The 20,320-nt window shown below is 47.9% G+C and overlaps 1 protein-coding gene across 2 annotated transcripts in view; it reads right to left on the bottom strand.

Annotated features, from left to right (window-relative positions):
* The window catches only part of TTYH1 (tweety family member 1), a 476,474-nt gene that overhangs the window by 56,942 nt on the left and 399,212 nt on the right, over window positions 1-20,320 (bottom strand). For both annotated transcript variants that reach the window (XM_063942879.1, XM_063942880.1), the window contains exons 7-9: window positions 19,822-19,897; window positions 17,694-17,749; window positions 5,736-5,828 (exon numbers count right to left, since the gene is read on the bottom strand). In XM_063942879.1, the coding sequence (XP_063798949.1) occupies window positions 5,736-5,828; window positions 17,694-17,749; window positions 19,822-19,897 (225 nt within the window). The remainder of the gene's footprint in view (window positions 1-5,735; window positions 5,829-17,693; window positions 17,750-19,821; window positions 19,898-20,320) is intronic.

Raw genomic sequence — 20,320 nt, 5'->3', positions numbered from 1 at the left:
CCTGTGCTGTTTGGGGTGCTGTACAGGGGTGTCCTGTGCTGTTAGGGGTGTTGCTGTCCTGTGCTGTACAGAGGTGCTGCTGTCCTGTGTGCTGTAAAAATAAGGGGACACTGTCCTGTGTGCTGTAAAAATAAAGGGGTGTTGTAAAAATAAAGGAACGCTGTGGCCCTGTCCTGTGGGCTGTAAAAATAAAGGAACGCTGTGGCCCTGTCCTGTATGCTGTAAAAATATAGGGGTGCTGTAAAAATAAAGGAACGCTGTGGCCCTGTCCTGTATGCTGTAAAAATATAGGGGTGCTGTAAAAATAAAGGAACATGTGGCCTTGTTCTGTAAGCTGTAAAAATATAGGGGTGCTGTAAAAATAAAGGAATGTCGTGGCCCTGTCGGGTGCTGTAAAAATTAAGGAACGCTGTGACCCTGTCCTGTATTCTGTAAAAATATAGGGGTGCTGTAAAAATAAAGGAACGCTGTGGCCCTGTCGGGTGCTGTAAAAGTAAAGGAACTCTGTGGCCCTGTCCTGTATGTTGTAAAAATATAGGGGTGGTGTAATAATAAAGGAACGCTGTGGCCCTGTCAGGTGCTGTAAAAGTAAAGGAACGCTGTGGCCCAGTCCTATATGCTGTACAAATACTGTATAGGGGTGCTGTAAAAATAAAGGAACGCTGTGGCTCTATCAGGTGCTGTAAAATTAAGGAACAATGTGGCCCTGTCCTGTATGCTGTAAAAATATAGGGGTGGTGTAAAAATAAAGGAACGCTGTGGCCCTGTCAGGTGCTGTAAAAGTAAAGGAACGCTGTGGCCCAGTCTATATGCTGTACAAATACTGTATAGGGATGCTGTAAAAATAAAGGAATGCTGTGGCCCTGTCTGGTGCTGTAAAAATAAAGGAATGCGGTGGCTCTATCAGGTGCTGTAAAATTAAGGAACGATGTGGCCCTGTCCTGTATTCTGTAAAAATATAGGGGTGCTGTAAAAATAAAGGAATGCTGTGGCCCTGTCGGGTGCTGTAAAGGTAAAGGAACTCTGTGGCCCCGTCCTGTATGCTGTAAAAATAAAGGAATGCTGTGGCTCTGTCACGTGCTGTAAAAATAAAGGAACGCTGTGCCCTGTACTGTGTGCTGTAAAAATAAAGTGGTGCTGTAAAAATAATGGAACGCTGTGTCCCTGTCCTATGTGCTGTAAAAATATAGGGGTGCTGTAAAAATAAAGGAATGCTGTGTCCTTGTCCTGTATGCTGTAAAAATATAGGGGTGCTGTAAAGACAAAGGAACACTGTGGCCCTGTCCTGTGTGCTGTAAAAATGTAGGGATGCTGTAAAAATAAAGGAACGCTGTGGCCCTGTCGGGTGCTGTAAAAATAAAGGAACGATGTGGCCCTGTCCTGTATGCTGTAAAAATATAGGGGTGCTGTAAAAATAAAGTGATGCTGTGGTCCTGTATGCTGTAAAAATATAAGGGTGTTGTAAAAATAAAGGAAATATGTGGTACGGTCCTGTGTGCTGTAAAAATATAGGGGTGCTGTAAAAATAAAGGAACGCTGTGGGCCTGTCCTGTATGTTGTAAAAATATAGGGGTGCTGTAAAAATAAAGGAACATTGTGGCCCTATACTGTAAAAATATAGGGGTGCTGTAAAAATAAAGGAATGCTGTGGCCCTGTCGGGTGCTGTAAAAATAACGGAACACTGTGGCCCTGTCCTGTATGTTGTAAAAATACAGTGGTGTTGTAAAAATAAAGGGGCAATGTTCTGTTTGCTGCAAAAATAAAGAGGCACTGTTCTGTGTGCTGTAATAATGGGGCGCTGTCGTATGAAATGGAGAACAAACATTTGGAGGAAAAAATTGTGAAAGATCAGATCACTTCCTAGTACTAGTGCTGAAGCTGCTGCCACCACAGTCATGACATTGACGATGCAATTCCATCAACATCGTCTGCTAAGGCCGATGCCCAATGTCATAGAGGGCATGTAAAATTAAGGAAGCGAAATTCAATAAACAAAAAAAATAATTATCTGATGAGAAATGTAAAATTTGCAATATGCCATACACAACACAAAGTGGCAAGGACAGGCTAAGACCTTGGCCTATGTTCATGACTGGTGGTTCAGCTTCTCATGAAAATTTAAGAAAAAAAAATAAAGCTTGTTAAAACACAGGAAAAAACAACTGTGCATTCAAATCCCCAAGGAGAGTCCAAGTGTGTTTCCATGGTTGCGATGTCTAGGTCTGACTTTCTCAAGACTTTATGGGAAGAGGAGGCTCCTATCACCATTTGCACACCCTCTGCAAGTGTTGGGAGGAGTACCACCAGTCCAGTCGCTGATATTGAGATTGAGGATGTCACTGTAGAAGTACACCAGGATGAGGAGAAAATTGGTGTAGTTGGCATTGAGGAGGAAGTTGACGATGAAGATTGTGATGGTGATGTGGTTTGTTTGAATAAGGCACCAGTGGAGACAGTTGTTTTCCATGGGATGAAAAAGCCCATTGTCATGCCTGGGCAAAATACCAAAAAATCCACCTCTTTGGTGTGGAATTATTTCTCCACAAATCCGGACAACAAGTGTCAAGCCATCTGTTGCCTTTGTTAATCTATAATAAGTAGGAGTAAGGATGTTAACCACCTAGGAACATCCTCCTTTATATGGTACCTGCAGGGCATTCATATATGTCATTGTCAAGTTCAGAAACTTTGGGTAAGAGCGTAAGCAGTCCAGTGACACCTAATTCACTTTTTCCTATTGTATCCAAGCTCCCCTCCACCGCCGGGTCGCTCATCTGGCAGCTCGGTGGCGGGTCGCTATGTGTGTAGAGCCCATAAGACTCTCCTAGGGATTTGTGATATCTGACAACTCCACCAATATTGTGCGAGCATTACATCTGGCAAAATTCCAGCACATCCCATGTTTTGCTCACACAGTTAATTTGGTGGTGCAGAATTTTTTGAAAAATGACAGGGGCATGCAGGGGATGCTGTAGGTGGCGCGAAAATTTGCGGGCCACTTTCTACATTCAGCGACTGCGTGCCGAAGACTGGATCTCTAGCAAACACTCTTGAACCTGCCCTGCCATCACCTAAAGCAAAAGGTAGTAAAGAGGTGGAATTAAAAACTCTGTATGCTTCAGAGGATGGAGAAGCAGCAAAAGACCATTCAAGCCTATATATCCACCTATGACATAGGCAAAGGAGGGGGAATGCACCTGACTCAAGCGCAGTGGAGAATGATTTCCGTCTTGTGCAAGGTTCTCCAACCTTTCAAACTTGCCACATGCAAAGTCAGTTCAGACACTGCCAGCTTGAATCAGGTCATTCCCCTCATCAGGCTTTTGAAGAAGCCGCTGGAGAAATTGAAGGAGGAGCTAAAATGGAACGATTCCGCTAAGTATGTGGGACTTGTGGATGGAGCCCTTCATTCCCTTTGCCAGGATTCAAGGGTGCTCAATCTGTTGAAATGAGATCACTACATTTTGGCCACCGTGCTCGATCCTTGGTTTAAAACCTACGTTGTATCTCTCTGGTGGACCCAAGTCTGCAGAGGTGCAAAGACCTGCTGGTGAGAAAATTGTCAGCTCAAGTGGAACGTGACACGTCAACAGCTCCTCTTTCATTTTCTCCAACAACTGGGGCTGCAAGGAAAATAATCACATTTCTTAGCTGACCCACTTGCTGCGATGCAGGGCAGTCGGGAGCAAGTTTTGACATCTGGTCCGGACTGAAGGAGCTGCCAACAATAACTAACATGTCTACTCTTACTGCACATGATGCTGTCACCGTTGAAAGACTGGTGGAGGATTATATTGATGACAGCAACCAAGTAGGCATATCAGACAGTCCGTATGTCCTTTTTATACAACATAAGGGCGGGTGGGAGGGCCCTAGGACAATTCCATCTTGCACCTCTTTTTTTTCTTTGCATTATGTGCTCTTTCGGGCCTAGTTTTTAAAACTGGCAACCTGTCTGCCACTGCAGTGCCACTCCTAGATGGGCCACGTGTTTGTGCCGCACACTTGTGTCGCTTAGCTTAGTTATCCAGCCTACAGTAACTAGCGACACAGTATAGGGGTTAGAGCTGGGTACAGGGTGGGAGAAGGATGTGTGGAGGGAGCAGCCAGAAAGGGTATTATCTACAATCTGAAACTGGCTGTATTAACTGTAGATGGCAGCTGCACTGCACCCCATGACCCAGTACTTTGACTGGCGCCTCTAAAATATTTGGGGGAGCGGATCGCCCCATTGCACCATCCTGTTCCAGAGCCTATGGCTACAAAGCAACATTTAGAAAGCTGCCATGCACCATCATTGGTGGTCATTCTGACCCGATCGCATGCAGCAGTTTATCGCAGTGGTGCGATCAGGTCAGTACTGCGCATGCGCCGGTGCCGCAGTGCGCCAGCGCATGCCAGATGGCCGAAGGCCATCATTGCCTAATGATCGCCTCTGCCTGATTGACAGGCAGTGGCGGTCGATGGGCGGGAGGGGGATGGACGGCGACTTTAAGCCGCCGTTTAGGGGGCGCGGTCCGGCCAATGCAGGCTTAGCCAGACCATTGGGGGGGGGGGGGGGGCGGGCCGTGGCGGCTGCGTGTGACGTCAGGAGCTGCGCTGGCTGGGAGTTACTCCTGAAATGCAAAAGCATCACCGCTGGGCGATGTTTTTGCACTTCTGCGGGTGGAGGGGGGGAAACCCTGACATGCGGGGCGGACTAGCCCTTTGCTGGGCTTCCCCCCGCATGTCTGACTGCCTGATCGTAGCTGTGCTAAATTTAGCACAGCTACGATCAACTCGGAATGACCCCCTAAGTCTGATACATACCTATACACATTGGATTTACTGCTATGGTAATAGGTCATGTTACTATATGAAAGAATCAGAAGCTACATATTTTGAAATACATGTAAAATTTGCAAGCAATCTTTTGTAAACCTGAGATCTTTGGGGTCTATTCATTAAGTGAACTGGTCTGATGTATATGCAATAAAAGTAGTTATGTATGTTTTATGTAATGGGCCTATTCATTACCTGTGTCCTGATTTGAGCGCCAGACATTCATCCATATTCATGCATGTGCAGTTACACTGCCTGTCAGAGTAAACGTTCCCCATTACTAAATAACAATGATAGTGGCTCAGTTAGGAATCCTGGGACAGCTGCTTTTTCCAAACAGCCATCCCCCAATATTAAACTGCTGTAATACACTGGTATCTTCCAACGCAACTTGCGGCAAATGTGTTGCATGCAGTCATTAAATTGTATTTGCCAAACTTATTTTCCTGCATCAGCAGGATTATTGATAGACGAACCAGATAACCTCAAAGGGAGTATGATTTCACGCCAACATGTGTCAGTATTATCCCTTAAAGGTGCTACTGTCCCATTCAGAAGAAGCTTGCTAACACAATTAACTATTTTAGGTCAGTACTGTATTTGTTTGCATATGTCTTCTTGATAAATAAAACAGAGGTATTACTATATCCGAAAGATGCCTTTCTTTTTTTGATCAACCATGTTGTTATTTTCCATAGTGAATCAGTCACTTTGGGCATTGGGTGACCTAACTAATGACAGATGTGCATATGGATGTTCCAAGGTCACCAATACCCATTGGAATGATTTGTATGTTTGGATTAGTGATCTGTAATAATGTAGATATGTTGATCTAGATCTGATAACATGTATTAGTGGATATTTTTAGCACAGAAGACCCTTAATAACTATAATGTACATGACAAGTACTTACCTCTGCTGTTGGAAATTGAGGTATAGCTTCCCTTTCCAGTCCATGAAGTTGAGGGTGAATATTCGAGAGAGCCCTCTGTGACATGGTCAACCTCTGTAATACAAAGGTGTGTATTATGTGAATAAGGTATATTAAACACATCTTATCCTCACCATTGACATCATGTGAACATCCATGTGATAAGTGTGTGGAGAAAGTGTACACATATAAACTCTTCTCTAATCAATAATGTAATATATCACTGCATCTATGTTAAAAACCTTGACTTCAATACAATAAAATTATAAGGAACAACTATTAATTTTAGTTAATTCATCAATTATCACCATAAATTGTAACGTGTGTGGTCTCATCAAACTATACCAAAGTCTCCATTCTCAAAAATGAGCAATACCTAATTCCAAAGATGCAGTGGACTTTACAATGCTTGGTAAATGAAAAATAAAAATAAATAATTGTGATAAATGCGAGAAAAGTCAAACATACATGACCATTTGAAGTCTGTTTGACCATATTCAAAAGCCTTTTAGACCATGTGTGAAGCAGATAGAATGTGTTCAAGCGTAAATTAATTTATTTGTTTTTTTTTTATTGGCGAACTTCAAACAAAAATGGTGGACACCATTTTTAATGTAAATGATGAATCATGAAGGCAAATCTGTGGATCAGCTCATTGTCAAAATTAACCTGGAGGCTACCAAATATGTGTCTAAAACAACAGTTCAGCCGGTTTAGCTGCTGTCAGTGCTGGACACAGTGGTTACTCTGGCTATTAGCTAGTGGTCATAATAATGTAATAATAATCAACCGTGTATAAACTTTAACTACATGTGCTTTACATATAGGATAGCAAATAATACATTTGAAAGATACCAAATAGGCAGCTTATATTTGGTATCTCATGTTGGGTTATTTGGGAAGGAAGAACATTCACATATTAAAGTGCTGGTTTAAAATATTTTTTTCCCCATATTTTGTTAAGCAGGCATTTCCATTTAGATACATACAGTATATATTCGCAAAGGAAAAATCAACTTACCACAACTGAATATTACTTTCATTTTTATGGTTGAAAATCATATTTTATGTGGGGCTGTAGGAAGTAGTACAGTAAATGGTAATGCAAAGGATAAGGTTCTAAAACATGAGATCATTTTATTAATATCTCTAATATAAGCAGCCAACATTCTGTCTCCACAGTTGGAGGCTCCGTCCCCGTCACAGCTCTGAGTAACTGCTAGACAGACATACAGTGCGGCCTTGCATCTAGGGTTGCCACCTCATCCCTTTAATTCTGGAGACCTATGAATAATACAGGTTCTGTGGCTGATTAAATTCAAGCCTGCATTCCACCTGGTTTTAATCAGCCACAAAACCTGTGTAAATCACAGGTCTCCAGGATTAAAGGGATGATCTGGCAACCCTACTTGCACCCCCTCACAGACACAGCCAGCACTGCCTGCACTGAGTCCTTACAACACACCGCCATCTACTTGATCCCAAACTCGACCAGTGCCACAAACACCCCCCTAAGGTTGGTAGAAGGGAAATAAAATTGGAAGGGGGGGGGGGGGGTGAGGCAGGAGGACAGATAAGAGAGATGGAAGAAGAGAGGGTCGGGGCAGAGATGATAAAAAGCGAGGGGGTGAATGGGACAGAGATGAAAGGAAATAAGACAGGGGAAAAGAAGGGACAGAAATCGGAAGGTGTATGTTTGCATTGGACAGGGTTTGGAAGATTAGGGAAGGCACATATCAGTGCTTGGAGATGGGGACCCCCATAGCGCATACTACAGTAGATTACTATATTAAAGAAGATAAACAGTGACTGCATGAGGGCAGAGTGGGTTAAACTTCTAGTCTGGGGGCTGTCCTGTGAGGCATCATGTGATTGTATTGACGAATTGTGTTTAGAGGTGTGACTATATTATTGCCAATCTAGTTTTGCACTAATGATATTAATAATAGAGAAATAATAAGAATTTACTTACCGATAATTCTATTTCTCGTAGTCCGTAGTGGATGCTGGGGACTCCGTAAGGACCATGGGGAATAGCAGCTCCGCAGGAGACTGGGCACAAAAGTAAAGCTTTAGAACTACCTGGTGTGCACTGGCTCCTCCCCCCATGACCCTCCTCCAAGCCTCAGTTAGGATACTGTGCCCGGACGAGCGTACACAATAAGGAAGGATTTTGAATCCCGGGTAAGACTCATACCAGCCACACCAATCACACCATATAACTTGTGATCTAAACCCAGTTAACAGCATGATAACAGAGGAGCCTCTAGAAAAGATGGCTCACTACAGCAATAACCCGATTTTTTGGTAACAATAACTATGTACCAGTATTGCAGACAATCCGCACTTGGGATGGGCGCCCAGCATCCACTACGGACTACGAGAAATAGAATTATCGGTAAGTAAATTCTTATTTTCTCTAACGTCCTAAGTGGATGCTGGGGACTCCGTAAGGACCATGGGGATTATACCAAAGCTCCCAAACGGGCGGGAGAGTGCGGATGACTCTGCAGCACCAAATGAGAGAACTCCAGGTCCTCCTCAGCCAGGGTATCAATTTTGTAGAATTTTACAAACGTATTTGCTCCTGACCAAGTAGCTGCTCGGCAAAGTTGTAAAGCCGAGACCCCTCGGGCAGCCGCCCAAGATGAGCCCATCTTCCTTGTGGAGTGGGCATTTACAGATTTTTGGCTATGGCAGGCCTGCCACAAAATGTGCAAGCTGAATTGTACTACAAATCCAACGAGCAATAGTCTGCTTAGAAGCAGGAGCACCCAGCTTGTTGGGTGCATACAGGATAAACAGCGAGTCAGATTTTCTGACTCCAGCCGTCCTGGAAATATATTTTCAGGGCCCTGACAACGTCTAGCAACTTGGAGTCCTCCAAGTCCCTAGTAGCCGCAGGCACCACAATATGTTGGTTCAGGTGAAACACTGAAACCACCTTAGGGAGAAACTGAGGACGAGTCCTCAATTCCGCCCTGTCCGAATGGAAAATCAGATAAGGGCTTTTACAGGATAAAGCCGCCAATTCTGACACGCGCCTGGCCCAGGCCAGGGCCAACAGTATGACCACTTTCCATGTGAGATATTTTAACTCCACAGATTTAAGTGGTTCAAACCAATGTGACTTTTTGGAACCCAAAAACTACATTGAGATCCCAAGGTGCCACTGGAGGCACAAAAGGAGGCTGTATATGCAGTACCCCTTTTACAACGTCTGAACTTCAGGGACTGAAGCTAGTTCTTTTTGGAAGAAAATTGACAGGGCCGAAATTTGAACCTTAATGGACCCCAATTTCAGGCCCATAGACACTCCTGTTTGCAGGAAATGTAGGAATCGACCCAGTTGAATTTCCTCCGTCGGGCCTTACTGGCCTCGCACCACGCAACATATTTTCGCCAAATGCGGTGATAATGTTTTGCGGTTACATCCTTCCTGGCTTTGATCAGGATAGGGATGACTTCATCCGGAATGCCTTTTTTCCTTCAGGATCCGGCGTTCAACCACCATGCCGTCAAACGCAGTCGCGGTAAGTCTTGGAACAGACAGGGTCCTTGCTGGAGCAGGTCCCTTCTTAGAGGTAGAGGCCACGGATCCTCCGTGAGCATCTCTTGAAGTTCCGGTTACCAAGTCCTTCTTGGCCAATCCGGAGCCACGAATATAGTGCTTACTCCTCTCCATCTTATCAATCTCAGTACCTTGGGTATGAGAGGCAGATGAGGGAACACATACACTGACTGGTACACCCACGGTGTTACCAGAGCGTCTACAGCTATTGCCTGAGGGTCCCTTGACCTGGCGCAATACCTGTCGAGTTTTTCCCAACGGTTTATAATAATGTGGAAGACTTCTGGGTGAAGTCCCCACTCTCCCGGGTGGAGGTCGTGTCTGCTGAGGAAGTCTGCTTCCCAGTTGTCCACTCCCGGAATTGCTGACAGTGCTATCACATGATTTTCCGCCCAGCGAAGAATCCTTGCAGCTTCTGCCATTGCCCTCCTGCTTCTTGTGCCACCCTGTCTGTTTACGTGGGTGACTGCCGTGATGTTGTCCGACTGGATCAACACCGGCTGACCTTGAAGCAGAGGTCTTGCTAAGCTTAGAGCATTGTAAATGGCCCTTAGCTTCAGGATATTTATGTGAAGTGATGTCTCCAGGCTTGACCATAAGCCCTGGAAATTCCTTCCCTGTGTGACTGCTCCCCAGCCTCGCAGGCTGGCATCCGTGGTCACCAGGACCCAGTCCTGAATGCCGAATCTGCGGCCCTCTAGAAGATGAGCACTCTGCAACCACCACAGGAGGGACACCCTTGTTCTTGGTGACAGGGTTATCCGCTGATGCATCTGAAAATGCGACCCGGACCATTTGTCCAGCAGGTCCCACTGGAAAGTTCTTGTGTGGAATCTGCCGAATGGGATTGCTTCGTAGGAAGCCACCATTTTACCCAGAACCCTTGTATTATGCACTGAGACTTGGCTCGGTTTTAGGAGGTTCCTGACTAGCTCGGATAACTCCCTGGCTTTCTCCTCCGGGAGAAACACCTTTTTCTGGACTGTGTCCAGGATCATCCCTAGGAACAGAAGACGAGTCGTCGGAACCAGCTGCGATTTTGGAATATTGAGAATCCAATCGTGCTGCCGCAACACTACCTGAGATAGTGCTACACCGACCTCCAACTGTTCCCTGTATCTTACCCTTATCAGGGAATCGTCCAAGTAAGGGATAACTAAAATTCCCTTCCTTCGAAGGAATATCATCATTTCGGCCATTACCTTGGTAAAGACCCGGGGTGCCGTGGACCATCCATACGGCAGCGTCTGAACTGATAGTGACAGTTCTGTACCATAAACCTGAGGTACCCTTGGTGAGAAGGGTAAATTTGGACATGAAGGTAAGCATCCTTGATGTCCCGAGACATCATGTAGTCCCCTTCTTCCAGGTTCGCAATCACTGCTCTGAGTGACTCAATCTTGAATTTGAACCTCTGTATGTAAGTGTTCAAAGATTTTAGATTTAGAATCGGTCTCACCGAGCCGTCCGGCTTCGGTACCACAACAGTGTGGAATAATACCCCGTTCCCTGTTGCAGGAGGGGTACCTTGATTATCACCTGCTGGGAATACAGCTTGTGAATGGCTTCCAAAACTGTCTCCCTGTCAGAAGGAGACATCGGTAAAGCCGACTTTAGGAAACGGCGAGGGGGAGACGTCTCGAATTCCAATTTGTACCCCTGAGATATCACCTGAAGGATCCAGGGGTCTACTTGCGAGTGAGCCCACTGCGCGCTGAAATTCATTGAGATGGGCCCCCCACCGTGCCTGATTCTGCTTGTAAAGCCCCAGCGTCATACTGAGGGCTTGGCAGAGGCGGGAGAGGGTTTCTGTTCCTGGGAACTGGCTGATTTCTGCAGCCTTTATTCCTCTCCCTCTGTCACGGGGCAGAAATGAGGAACCTTTTGCCCGCTTGTCCACGAAAAGACTGCGCCTGATAATACGGCGTCTTCTCATGTTGAGAGGCGACCTGGGGTACAAACGTGGATTTCCCAGCTGTTGCCGTGGCCACCAGGTCTGAAAGACCGACCCCAAATAACTCCTCCCCTTAATAAGGCAATACTTCCAAATGCCGTTTGAAATCCGCATCACCTGACCACTGTCGTGTCCATAACCCTCTACTGGTAGAAATGGACAACGCACTTAGACTTGATGCCAGTCGGCAAATATTCCGCTGTGCATCATGCATATATAGAAATGCATCTTTTAAATGCTCTATAGGCAAAAATATACTGTCCCTATCTAGGGTATCAATATTTTCAGTCAGGGAATCCGACCACGCCAACCCAGCACTGCACATCCAGGCTGAGGCGATTGCTGGTCGCAGTATAACACCAGTATGTGTGTAAATACATTTTAGGATACCCTCCTGCTTTCTATCAGCAGGATCCTTAAGGGCGGCCATCTCAGGAGAGGGTAGAGCCCTTACAAGCGTGTGAGCGCTTTATCCACCCTAGGGGGTGTTTCCCAACGCACCCTAACCTCTGGCGGGAAAGGATATAATGCCAATAACATTTTAGAAATTATCAGTTGTTATCGGGGGAAACCCACGCATCATCACACACCTCATTTAATTTCTCAGATTCAGGAAAACTACAGGTAGTTTTTCCTCACCGAACATAATACCCCTTTTTGGTGGTACTCGTATTATCAGAAATGTGTAAAACATTTTTCATTGCCTCAATCATGTAACGTGTGGCCCTACTGGAAGTCACATTTGTCTCTTCACCGTCGACACTGGAGTCAGTATCCGTGTCGGCGTCTATATCTGCCATCTGAGGTAACGGGCGCTTTAGAGCCCCTGACGGCCTATGAGACGTCTGGACAGGCACAAGCTGAGTAGCCGGCTGTCTCATGTCAACCACTGTCTTTTATACAGAGCTGACACTGTCACGTAATTCCTTCCAACAGTTCATCCACTCAGGTGTCGACCCCCTAGGGGGTGACATCACTATTACAGGCAATCTGCTCCGTCTCCACATCATTTCTCTCCTTATACATGTCGACACAAACGTACCGACATACAGCACACACACAGGGAATGCTCTGATAGAGGACAGGACCCCACTAGCCCTTTGGGGAGACAGAGGGAGAGTTTGCCAGCACACACCAGAGCGCTATATGTATACAGGGATAACCTTATATAAGTGTTTTTCCCCTTAAAGCTGCTGTTTTATTTAATACTGCGCGTAATTAGTGCCCCCCCTCTCTTTTTTAACCCTTTCTGTAGTGTAGTGACTGCAGGGGAGAGACAGGGAGCTTCCCTCCAACGGAGCTGTGAGGGAAAATGGCGCCAGTGTACTGAGGAGATAGGCTCCGCCCCCTTATCGGCGGCCTTATCTCCCGTTTTTATATGTATTCTGGCAGGGGTTAAATGCATCCATATAGCCCAGGAGCTATATGTGATGCATTTTTTGCCATCCAAGGTGTTTTTTATTGCGTCTCAGGGCGCCCCCCCCAGCGCCCTGCACCCTCAGTGATGCTGAGAGCAATGGCGCACAGCTGCAGTGCTGTGCGCTACCTTGTTGAAGACAGGACGTCTTCTGCCGCCGATTTTCCGGACCTCTTCTGTCTTCTGGCTCTGTAAGGGGGCCGGCGGCGCGGCTCTGGGACCCATCCATGGCTGGGCCTGTGATCGTCCCTCTGGAGCTAATGTCCAGTAGCCTAAGAAGCCCAATCCACTCTGCACGCAGGTGAGTTCGCTTCTTCTCCCCTTAGTCCCTCGATGCAGTGAGCCTGTTGCCAGCAGGTCTCACTGAAAATAAAAAACCTAAAACTAAACTTTTCACTAAGCAGCTCAGGAGAGCCACCTAGTGTGCACCCTTCTCGTTCGGGCACAGAAATCTAACAGAGGCTTGGAGGAGGGTCATGGGGGGAGGAGCCAGTGCACACCAGGTAGTTCTAAAGCTTTACTTTTGTGCCCAGTCTCCTGCGGAGCCGCTATTCCCCATGGTCCTTACGGAGTCCCCAGCATCCACTTAGGACGTTAGAGAAATTTGTTATGAACATCAGAGGAATCTTGGGTTTGTACTTGGCTTAGAGGGGATATGCTTCCCACTGCCTAACCCTAACCTTACCTTCCCGTATCCTAATCCTACCTTCTCAGCAGCCAAACCCTAACCCTCCCGCCCAGGGCAACCTAACCCTAAACCTCCCCAGCATGCTTACATTCGGAACTCTAGCTGTCAGGATTCCGGAACCGGCATTTTGACAGGTCTCCTGACATAGTCATAGGGGGGAATTCAAATGTTTGAAAAGTTGGTTCTGTGTCTGTTTTTTCCTATTAGATAGGAAAAAACAGACTCCCAACTGACTTTTCAAACATTTGAATTCCCCACATAGTGTGACTGACTCTCGACTTCTGGTAATTTTAGTCCTATCTCCTATATAATGGCCCAGATCTGTGATCTTGTGATTCATTTGCTAACGCTGGGCGGAGTCACAACAGTGGGCGGAGTTAGTCAAATGAGTCACAGATCTGGCCAAATCTATAGGACACTAGGAGCAGCTGCAGAAGCAGATAGTATGGACATGGCACAGGCAGGGTGCATACCTCCCAGCTTTCACACTCACACACACACACACACACACACACACACACACACACACGGCGAAAAGGGGGCGTGGCTTCACGGGAGGGCCCCGTTTTCGTCAGTGAGGGGGCATGCCCAGCGCTCTGTGAGCTGCTGGCATGCCCCCAGGGGCTGATTATGAGTCCGGGGATCACAGGGTACTTGAGACAGGGGAGCCCTATCTCATTGCTGTGCCTGCTGTGGGTTGGGGGCGTGGTCTAATCGCGGGACGCGAGGCCACGCCCCATTATGCAAATTCCAGGATTTTTTTTTTTTTTTTTAATGGAATTTTGGCCCCTCAGCTAGGGCTAAATCCAGAGGAGGTGGTCGCTCCCCCCTACACACCCGCACAGGCAGAAGAAAGCAGGGAGACTGCTGCCTCCCTGCAACACCACAGACCTGCCAACACGCAGCAGCGTGTGCTGGCTGTAGCACAATGCTGCCGTTGTTGCTGAGGGAGCTTCTGAGCTGGGACAGAGCTACTCGAGCCGGGGGGGCCCCTAAAACTGTGGGGCCAACGGTACGTACCGCCTGCCCCCCCCCTTAATCCGGCTCTGCTGCTGGAACCCCCCCTTAATCCGTACCCCCTGATGCCCCCTCTCCCTCTGTCTCCACTATTCACCGCTGCTCTGCTAAGCAGAACAGCGAGTACAGGAGCTTTCCAACTGCTCCCCCCCCCCCACCGCAGGACACTGCGACCCGCGGGTGGGACAGCGGGACAGACCCCAAAAAATGGGACTGTCCCGCGAAAATTGGGACATTTGGGAGGTATGGGGGTGTGTGAGGGGGTATGCCATACTTGACCCCCACATCAGCATACTCAGCAGGGTCTCTCTGGCGGGGAGGAGCGTCACATTCTGGCACACTCCACGCTTCTTAGCTGTAGTTTTGTGGGTCACCAGCCGCTGTGCACTTTCCGTACTGCCTCTGTTATCTCCAGCCCCTGCGACCCCACCGCTAGCTGCAGCGCTGCCACCCGCAGTGAGTTGCGCCCAGCTCCTTCACATACTTTAGCCGGCGGGTAGCGCTGCAGAAGTCCGCGCTGCTTGCAGGCTCTGACCTCCTCCTCTCTCCAGCATCAGCGTCTCCTGGGAGCTAACCAGTCACTCCCAGTCTCCCCTTACCATAGTGCCCAGCAGCCGTGAGGTCTGCGCCACGTGCATGCTATGACCCCCTCCTCCCTCCAGCCGCAGCATCTCCTGGGGGCTAACCAGTCACTCCCAGTCTCACCTTACCACAGTGCCCGGCAGCTGCGCGAGGTCTGCGGTGTGTGACTGAGGAGGGGGGGGGAGTGATGCGGACGGGCAGAGGAAGCAGGAATACAGCCTAAGAGAGTCAGCCATGCCAAGTCTCCACCAGCAGCAGATGCCAACAGGTTGGAGTGGAACAGCAGCAGCCAGCAGCAGTGACTCCGCTAAGACACATCTGTCTGTCACCACTGTTCTGTCCCTAATACCAATCTCTCCCGTGCCCTGTGTTCTGTCATGTCCCTGTCACCCCTGACCTTGCCCTGCCACCCTTATCCTGGCCCTTTCACCCTTATCCTGGCCCTTTCACCCTTATCCTGGCCCTGTCACCCTTATGCTGGCCCTGCTACCCCTATCCTGGCCCTGTCACCCCTGTGCTTGCCCTGTCAACCCTATACTGGCCCTGTCACCCCTGTCCTGGTCCTGCCGCCCCTACACTGACCCTGTCACCCCTATCCTGTCCCTGTCATTTCTGTCCTGGCCCCGTCGCCCATGTCCTGGCCCCGTCACCCCTGTCCTGGCCCCGTCACCCCTGTCCTGGCCCCGTCACCCCTGTTCTGACCCCGTCACCCCTGTTCTGACCCCGTCACCCCTGTCCTGGCCCAGTCAACCCTGTTCTGACCCTGTCACCCCTGTCCTGGCCCTGTTACTGCATACCCTCCAACTACCTTTTTGGCAGGTACAGTACCCGCAGCACCTCCAGACCTCTCCCCAATGCACCACACCTCCGCACCTTCCCCTCCACCACATGCGGCACTCCACCCCTCCCCCACATGCTGTGCCTCCAGACCCCCTACACCACCCGCGGCTCCCACTCCTCCGCCCCTTCACCACCCCCAGCAATCTCCAGGCCCCCTCCACCATTCACCCCCCTTATATGTCTCCCCCACACCTGCCCCCCTCCACCCGCAGCATCTGCAGACACCCTCCTCCATCCGCGGTCCCCCCCTCACCCACCCCTCCCCCACCAATGGCACCCCCGCACCTGCCCCACCACCACCTGCAGCACCTCCGGACCTCCTTCCCCATCTGCCGCAACACCCGTACCTGCCCCTCCCCTACCCATGGCGCCTACGGACCCCTACCCCACCAGTGGCACTCCCGCCCCTTCCCATCCCACAGCACCTCCGGAACCCTTCACCCATCTGCAACATCCCCACACCTGCCCCTCCCCCACCCATGGCACCCCTGCCCCTCCCCCACCTGCAGTGCCTCCGGACCCCTCCCCCATCTGCATCCCCCACTCCTCTGCCCCTCCCCCACCCGCAGCACCTCCCAACCATTCCCCATCCGGGCCCCACCCCCACTTCCGCCCCCCCCCTCCATCCGCAGCATCTACAGACACCATCCGCAGTCCCCCCCGCACCGTTTTCAATTTATGAATATGCCATAGAGAATTGTGTAGTAAAATTCCATGTCTTGCTTTTTTTTCATCCCAGAATTTGATGAACTACTGTATTTTCAAATCTATGATATGAGGCCTGGATCTGGCTACCTTTCCGCTGTCCTTGTTTTATAATCTCTGGTTGAAAGATTCTTATTTTCAGCAGGTGTCTACCTAACACTGCGCAGCTGCATCTTTGCCAATTTTCACCTGCAACCTGAATCTAGAGTAAGCCCTTCATTGCCAGTCCCAAGTCCAGCCCACTCCACCAGCCTTTGCTAAGTTACTTCTGCCTATTTTCTTCATGTTATTATTGTCTATGAATTCAGCCCTCCATTCCAGAGTTACAGTATGTCTATTTGCCTGTCAGCCTTAGGGTTATTTAGTTTAACATCACAGTGATAATAATAAATATGCCACTGGCATTTAACAAGACTAACCTTTCTGGTGAGGTTCAGTGATTTCCTACTCTGCAGCGTCCTCTGCTCTGTTGGTGCCAGCCTAAAACTGCCAGTGATAGGCCGTTATGTAATATGCATGTGAGATGGCCATCTGCGCATTCGTTTTGCTCTTCACTCGGTGAGGATTGAGCGAAGCCTGGAAGGTTGTTTGCCTGCTTCCAGTGCTCATCTGATGGTGCATTACGTCAATTCAGCTGAGGACTCCTGGCAGAGGTGTCTGCAACCCAGCCACATGGCACATGCGCAAATTGTGAGTTACATTGCATATACTCACTAAATATCCAACAGTGGTTCATAGAATGGTTACCTGCAATATGCTATATGCAATCACAAGGCATGTTGCAATAATGGCGTCGACGCCACCACCATTTTACCCATTTTGTGGTGGCCATTCCTAGATGAAAGCATTGCAAATGCTTATATAGGCCATGCTTGTGGTAAATATGTGACCTATACCCAAGTCGAAAGTTTATATGACTTGGCTATTTAAAGGATGGCAAAATCCAGGTAAAATCACAACATTTTATTCCATGATTTTTGTTGATGGTCACTATGAATAGAACACGTACAGTATTGTTTCGTCCACAAACTATTAGCTCACTAACACAAATACTTCAATAAATAGGAAATGTGGGTGATCACTTGTCGCTAAAATAAGCAAATATATCTCTAGGCTCAAGTTTTTTTTTCTAGTTGCATATTACTTTAGAGACAAAATTGTATTACCTGTCGGAAGGGGTTTGATACATCCTGGTTACATGAGATATAATACTGCAATATATCTGCAAGAAACAGAATAAATGTTGTGAAAGGCTTTATAGTTATTCTGACGAATCACCAAGAATCAAAATATAAACAGAAAATAAAAATGTGAAATGATCTGATATCTGCATATTCTCTGTTGTATTTTAAATAAATAAAATATGTATTTTCTCCAGCAACCAGCAGCCATTATAATAGCATCTCCTGTAACTCTCCCTCCCTGCTTCTTACAGGCACTCATCTCCTAAACCAAACTAGAACCGGTTCTTTGTGTTACAGTACATACAATAACGCAGAGAAGACATCCTGTTCATGTCTTGCTCGCTTTGCTGTAATGTATCTGTCATCATGTAGGCTTTGCGCATCACATGAGCCAGGGGCGTCTCTAGAGAGGAGGGGACCTGTGTGCAGACTCCATGTGTGGGCCCCCTCCTCTCCCGTAGCCGTTGCGCTGCTGCTAGCGCTCTAAGCGCTGTAGACTCTGGCACAGTGCCAGAGTCTACAGCACATGCGCAGGACTCCAAAAAATGGCCACTGCGCCATTTTGTGCCAGGTAGAGCAGGGTATACACTTTGCGCCAGGCAGAGCACATTATACACATTGCACCAGGTAAAGTCTACAGCACATGCGCAGGACTCCAAAAAATGGCCACTGCGCCATTTTGTGCCAGGTAGAGCAGGGTATACACTTTGCGCCAGGCAGAGCACATTATACACATTGCACCAGGTAAAGCACATTATGTACTTTGCGCCAGGCAGAGCACATTATACACATTGCACCAGGTAAAGAACATTATACATATTGCACCAAATAGAGCACGTTATACACTTTGCGCCAGGTAGAGCATATTATACACATTGCACCAGGTAAAGTACATTATACACATTGCACCAGGTAAAGTACATTATACACATTGCACCAGGTAAAGCACATTATACACATTGCACCAGGTAAAGCACATTATACACATTGCACCAGGTAAAGCACATTATACATATTGCACCAAATAGAGCACGTTATACACTTTGCGCCAGGTAGAGCATATTATACACATTGCACCAGGTAAAGTACATTATACACATTGCACCAGGTAAAGTACATTATACACATTGCACCAGGTAAAGCACATTATACACATTGCACCAGGTAAAGCACATTATACATATTGCACCAGGCAGAGCACGTTGTACACATTGCCAATCTGCCACTGCACAGGCAGATAAAATGCCTATCAGACTGACAGACATTTTATCTGACGTTGCAGGGTTAGGGTTAGGCTCCGGAAATGTCAGGGTTAGGCTTCAGGGGGAGGTTAGGGTTAGGCTGAGTGGGAGAGGTTAGGGTTAGGCTGCAGGGAGGGAGGTTAGGGTTATGCTGTGGGAGGGGGAGGTAAATGCTAGGCTGCGAGAGGGGAGATTAGGGTTAGGCTGCGGGAGGGGAGATTATGGTTAGGCTGCAGGGGGAGGTTAATGTTAGGCTGGGGGGGGAGGTTAGGGTTAGGTTGCGGGGAGAGGTTAGGGTTAGGCTGCGGGGAGAGGTTAAGGTTAGGCTGAGGGGGGAGGTTAGGTTGTGCCCCCCCGCTGCCGCTGTGTCCCCCGCTGGTCCCCCTGCAGTGAAGGGAACTAGACGCTACCCGTCTAGTTTCCCTTCGTGGAGAGGACCTTTGCTGTGCGGTGCGCGATTACGTCATCACGCACCGCACAGCATTGTGGGACTGGCACAGACGCTAGGGGTCATGACTGACCTCTAGTGTCTATGCTGTGCTATGGGAGAGACATCATGACGTCTCTCCCATAGATCCGAGGAGCGGCGCCGGCGGAGGTCTGCAACGGTCGGTACTCAGGAGCGGGGATTGTAAGTATTAATTTTTTTATTTTTTTTAAAGCGGCGCTACTGGGGGCACAAATGCGGGCGCTACTGGGGGCATAACTCTACAGGGGGCGTGACTGACCATGCCCCTGTATGAAGCCACGCCCCTATTTTTCATCCGGGGCTAGAACCGGCCCTGGATGGATACACTATCTAGGTCAGTTTACAGATAATATAAGCATAAGGTGTAAGTTTGCGAAGCACACCGGGATTCCTTTCTTACCTGGGCTAATGTTTGAGATGACCTGGGTCTGATTCGACACATATCCATCTGGATCAGAGCAAAAGTCACTCAGGCCCTGCACAGATTAAAATATAATAAAATCAGCCATTAAAATGACCTTTTATCAGAAAAGTATATACCCCACATAAACAACTAAAACATCAGAATGGGGTAAAATGATTAACAGCAACAATTACTGTAATTCAATAAAGTGAAAAATATTAAAATAATTTTAGTATAAACTAAAAGGGCCTGATGCTGCGTTAGACATACACTGGTTGCTGGAGCATATCTGCTGTGTTCCCCAGAGCTGTTCGCATGTTAGCACCGTTGGTTCAAATTCATAGACCATAACTAGGGTGGGATGTACTAAAGGAAATATGCGGTAAATAAAGTTTTTTTACCGCCTTTCCATATGTACTAAGCCCCGAATCATGAAGCTTAGTGTGGAGGGTTACCCAAGAGTAGCCTATAGGCTTCTTTCCACATTTGGCACCAA

Source organism: Pseudophryne corroboree, chromosome 10 (assembly GCF_028390025.1).
Source record: "Pseudophryne corroboree isolate aPseCor3 chromosome 10, aPseCor3.hap2, whole genome shotgun sequence".
In the NCBI taxonomy this organism is placed as follows: domain Eukaryota; kingdom Metazoa; phylum Chordata; class Amphibia; order Anura; family Myobatrachidae; genus Pseudophryne; species Pseudophryne corroboree.
The sequence above is the reverse complement of the archived record's forward strand: the minus strand, read 5'-3'. Positions and strand labels throughout refer to the sequence as shown.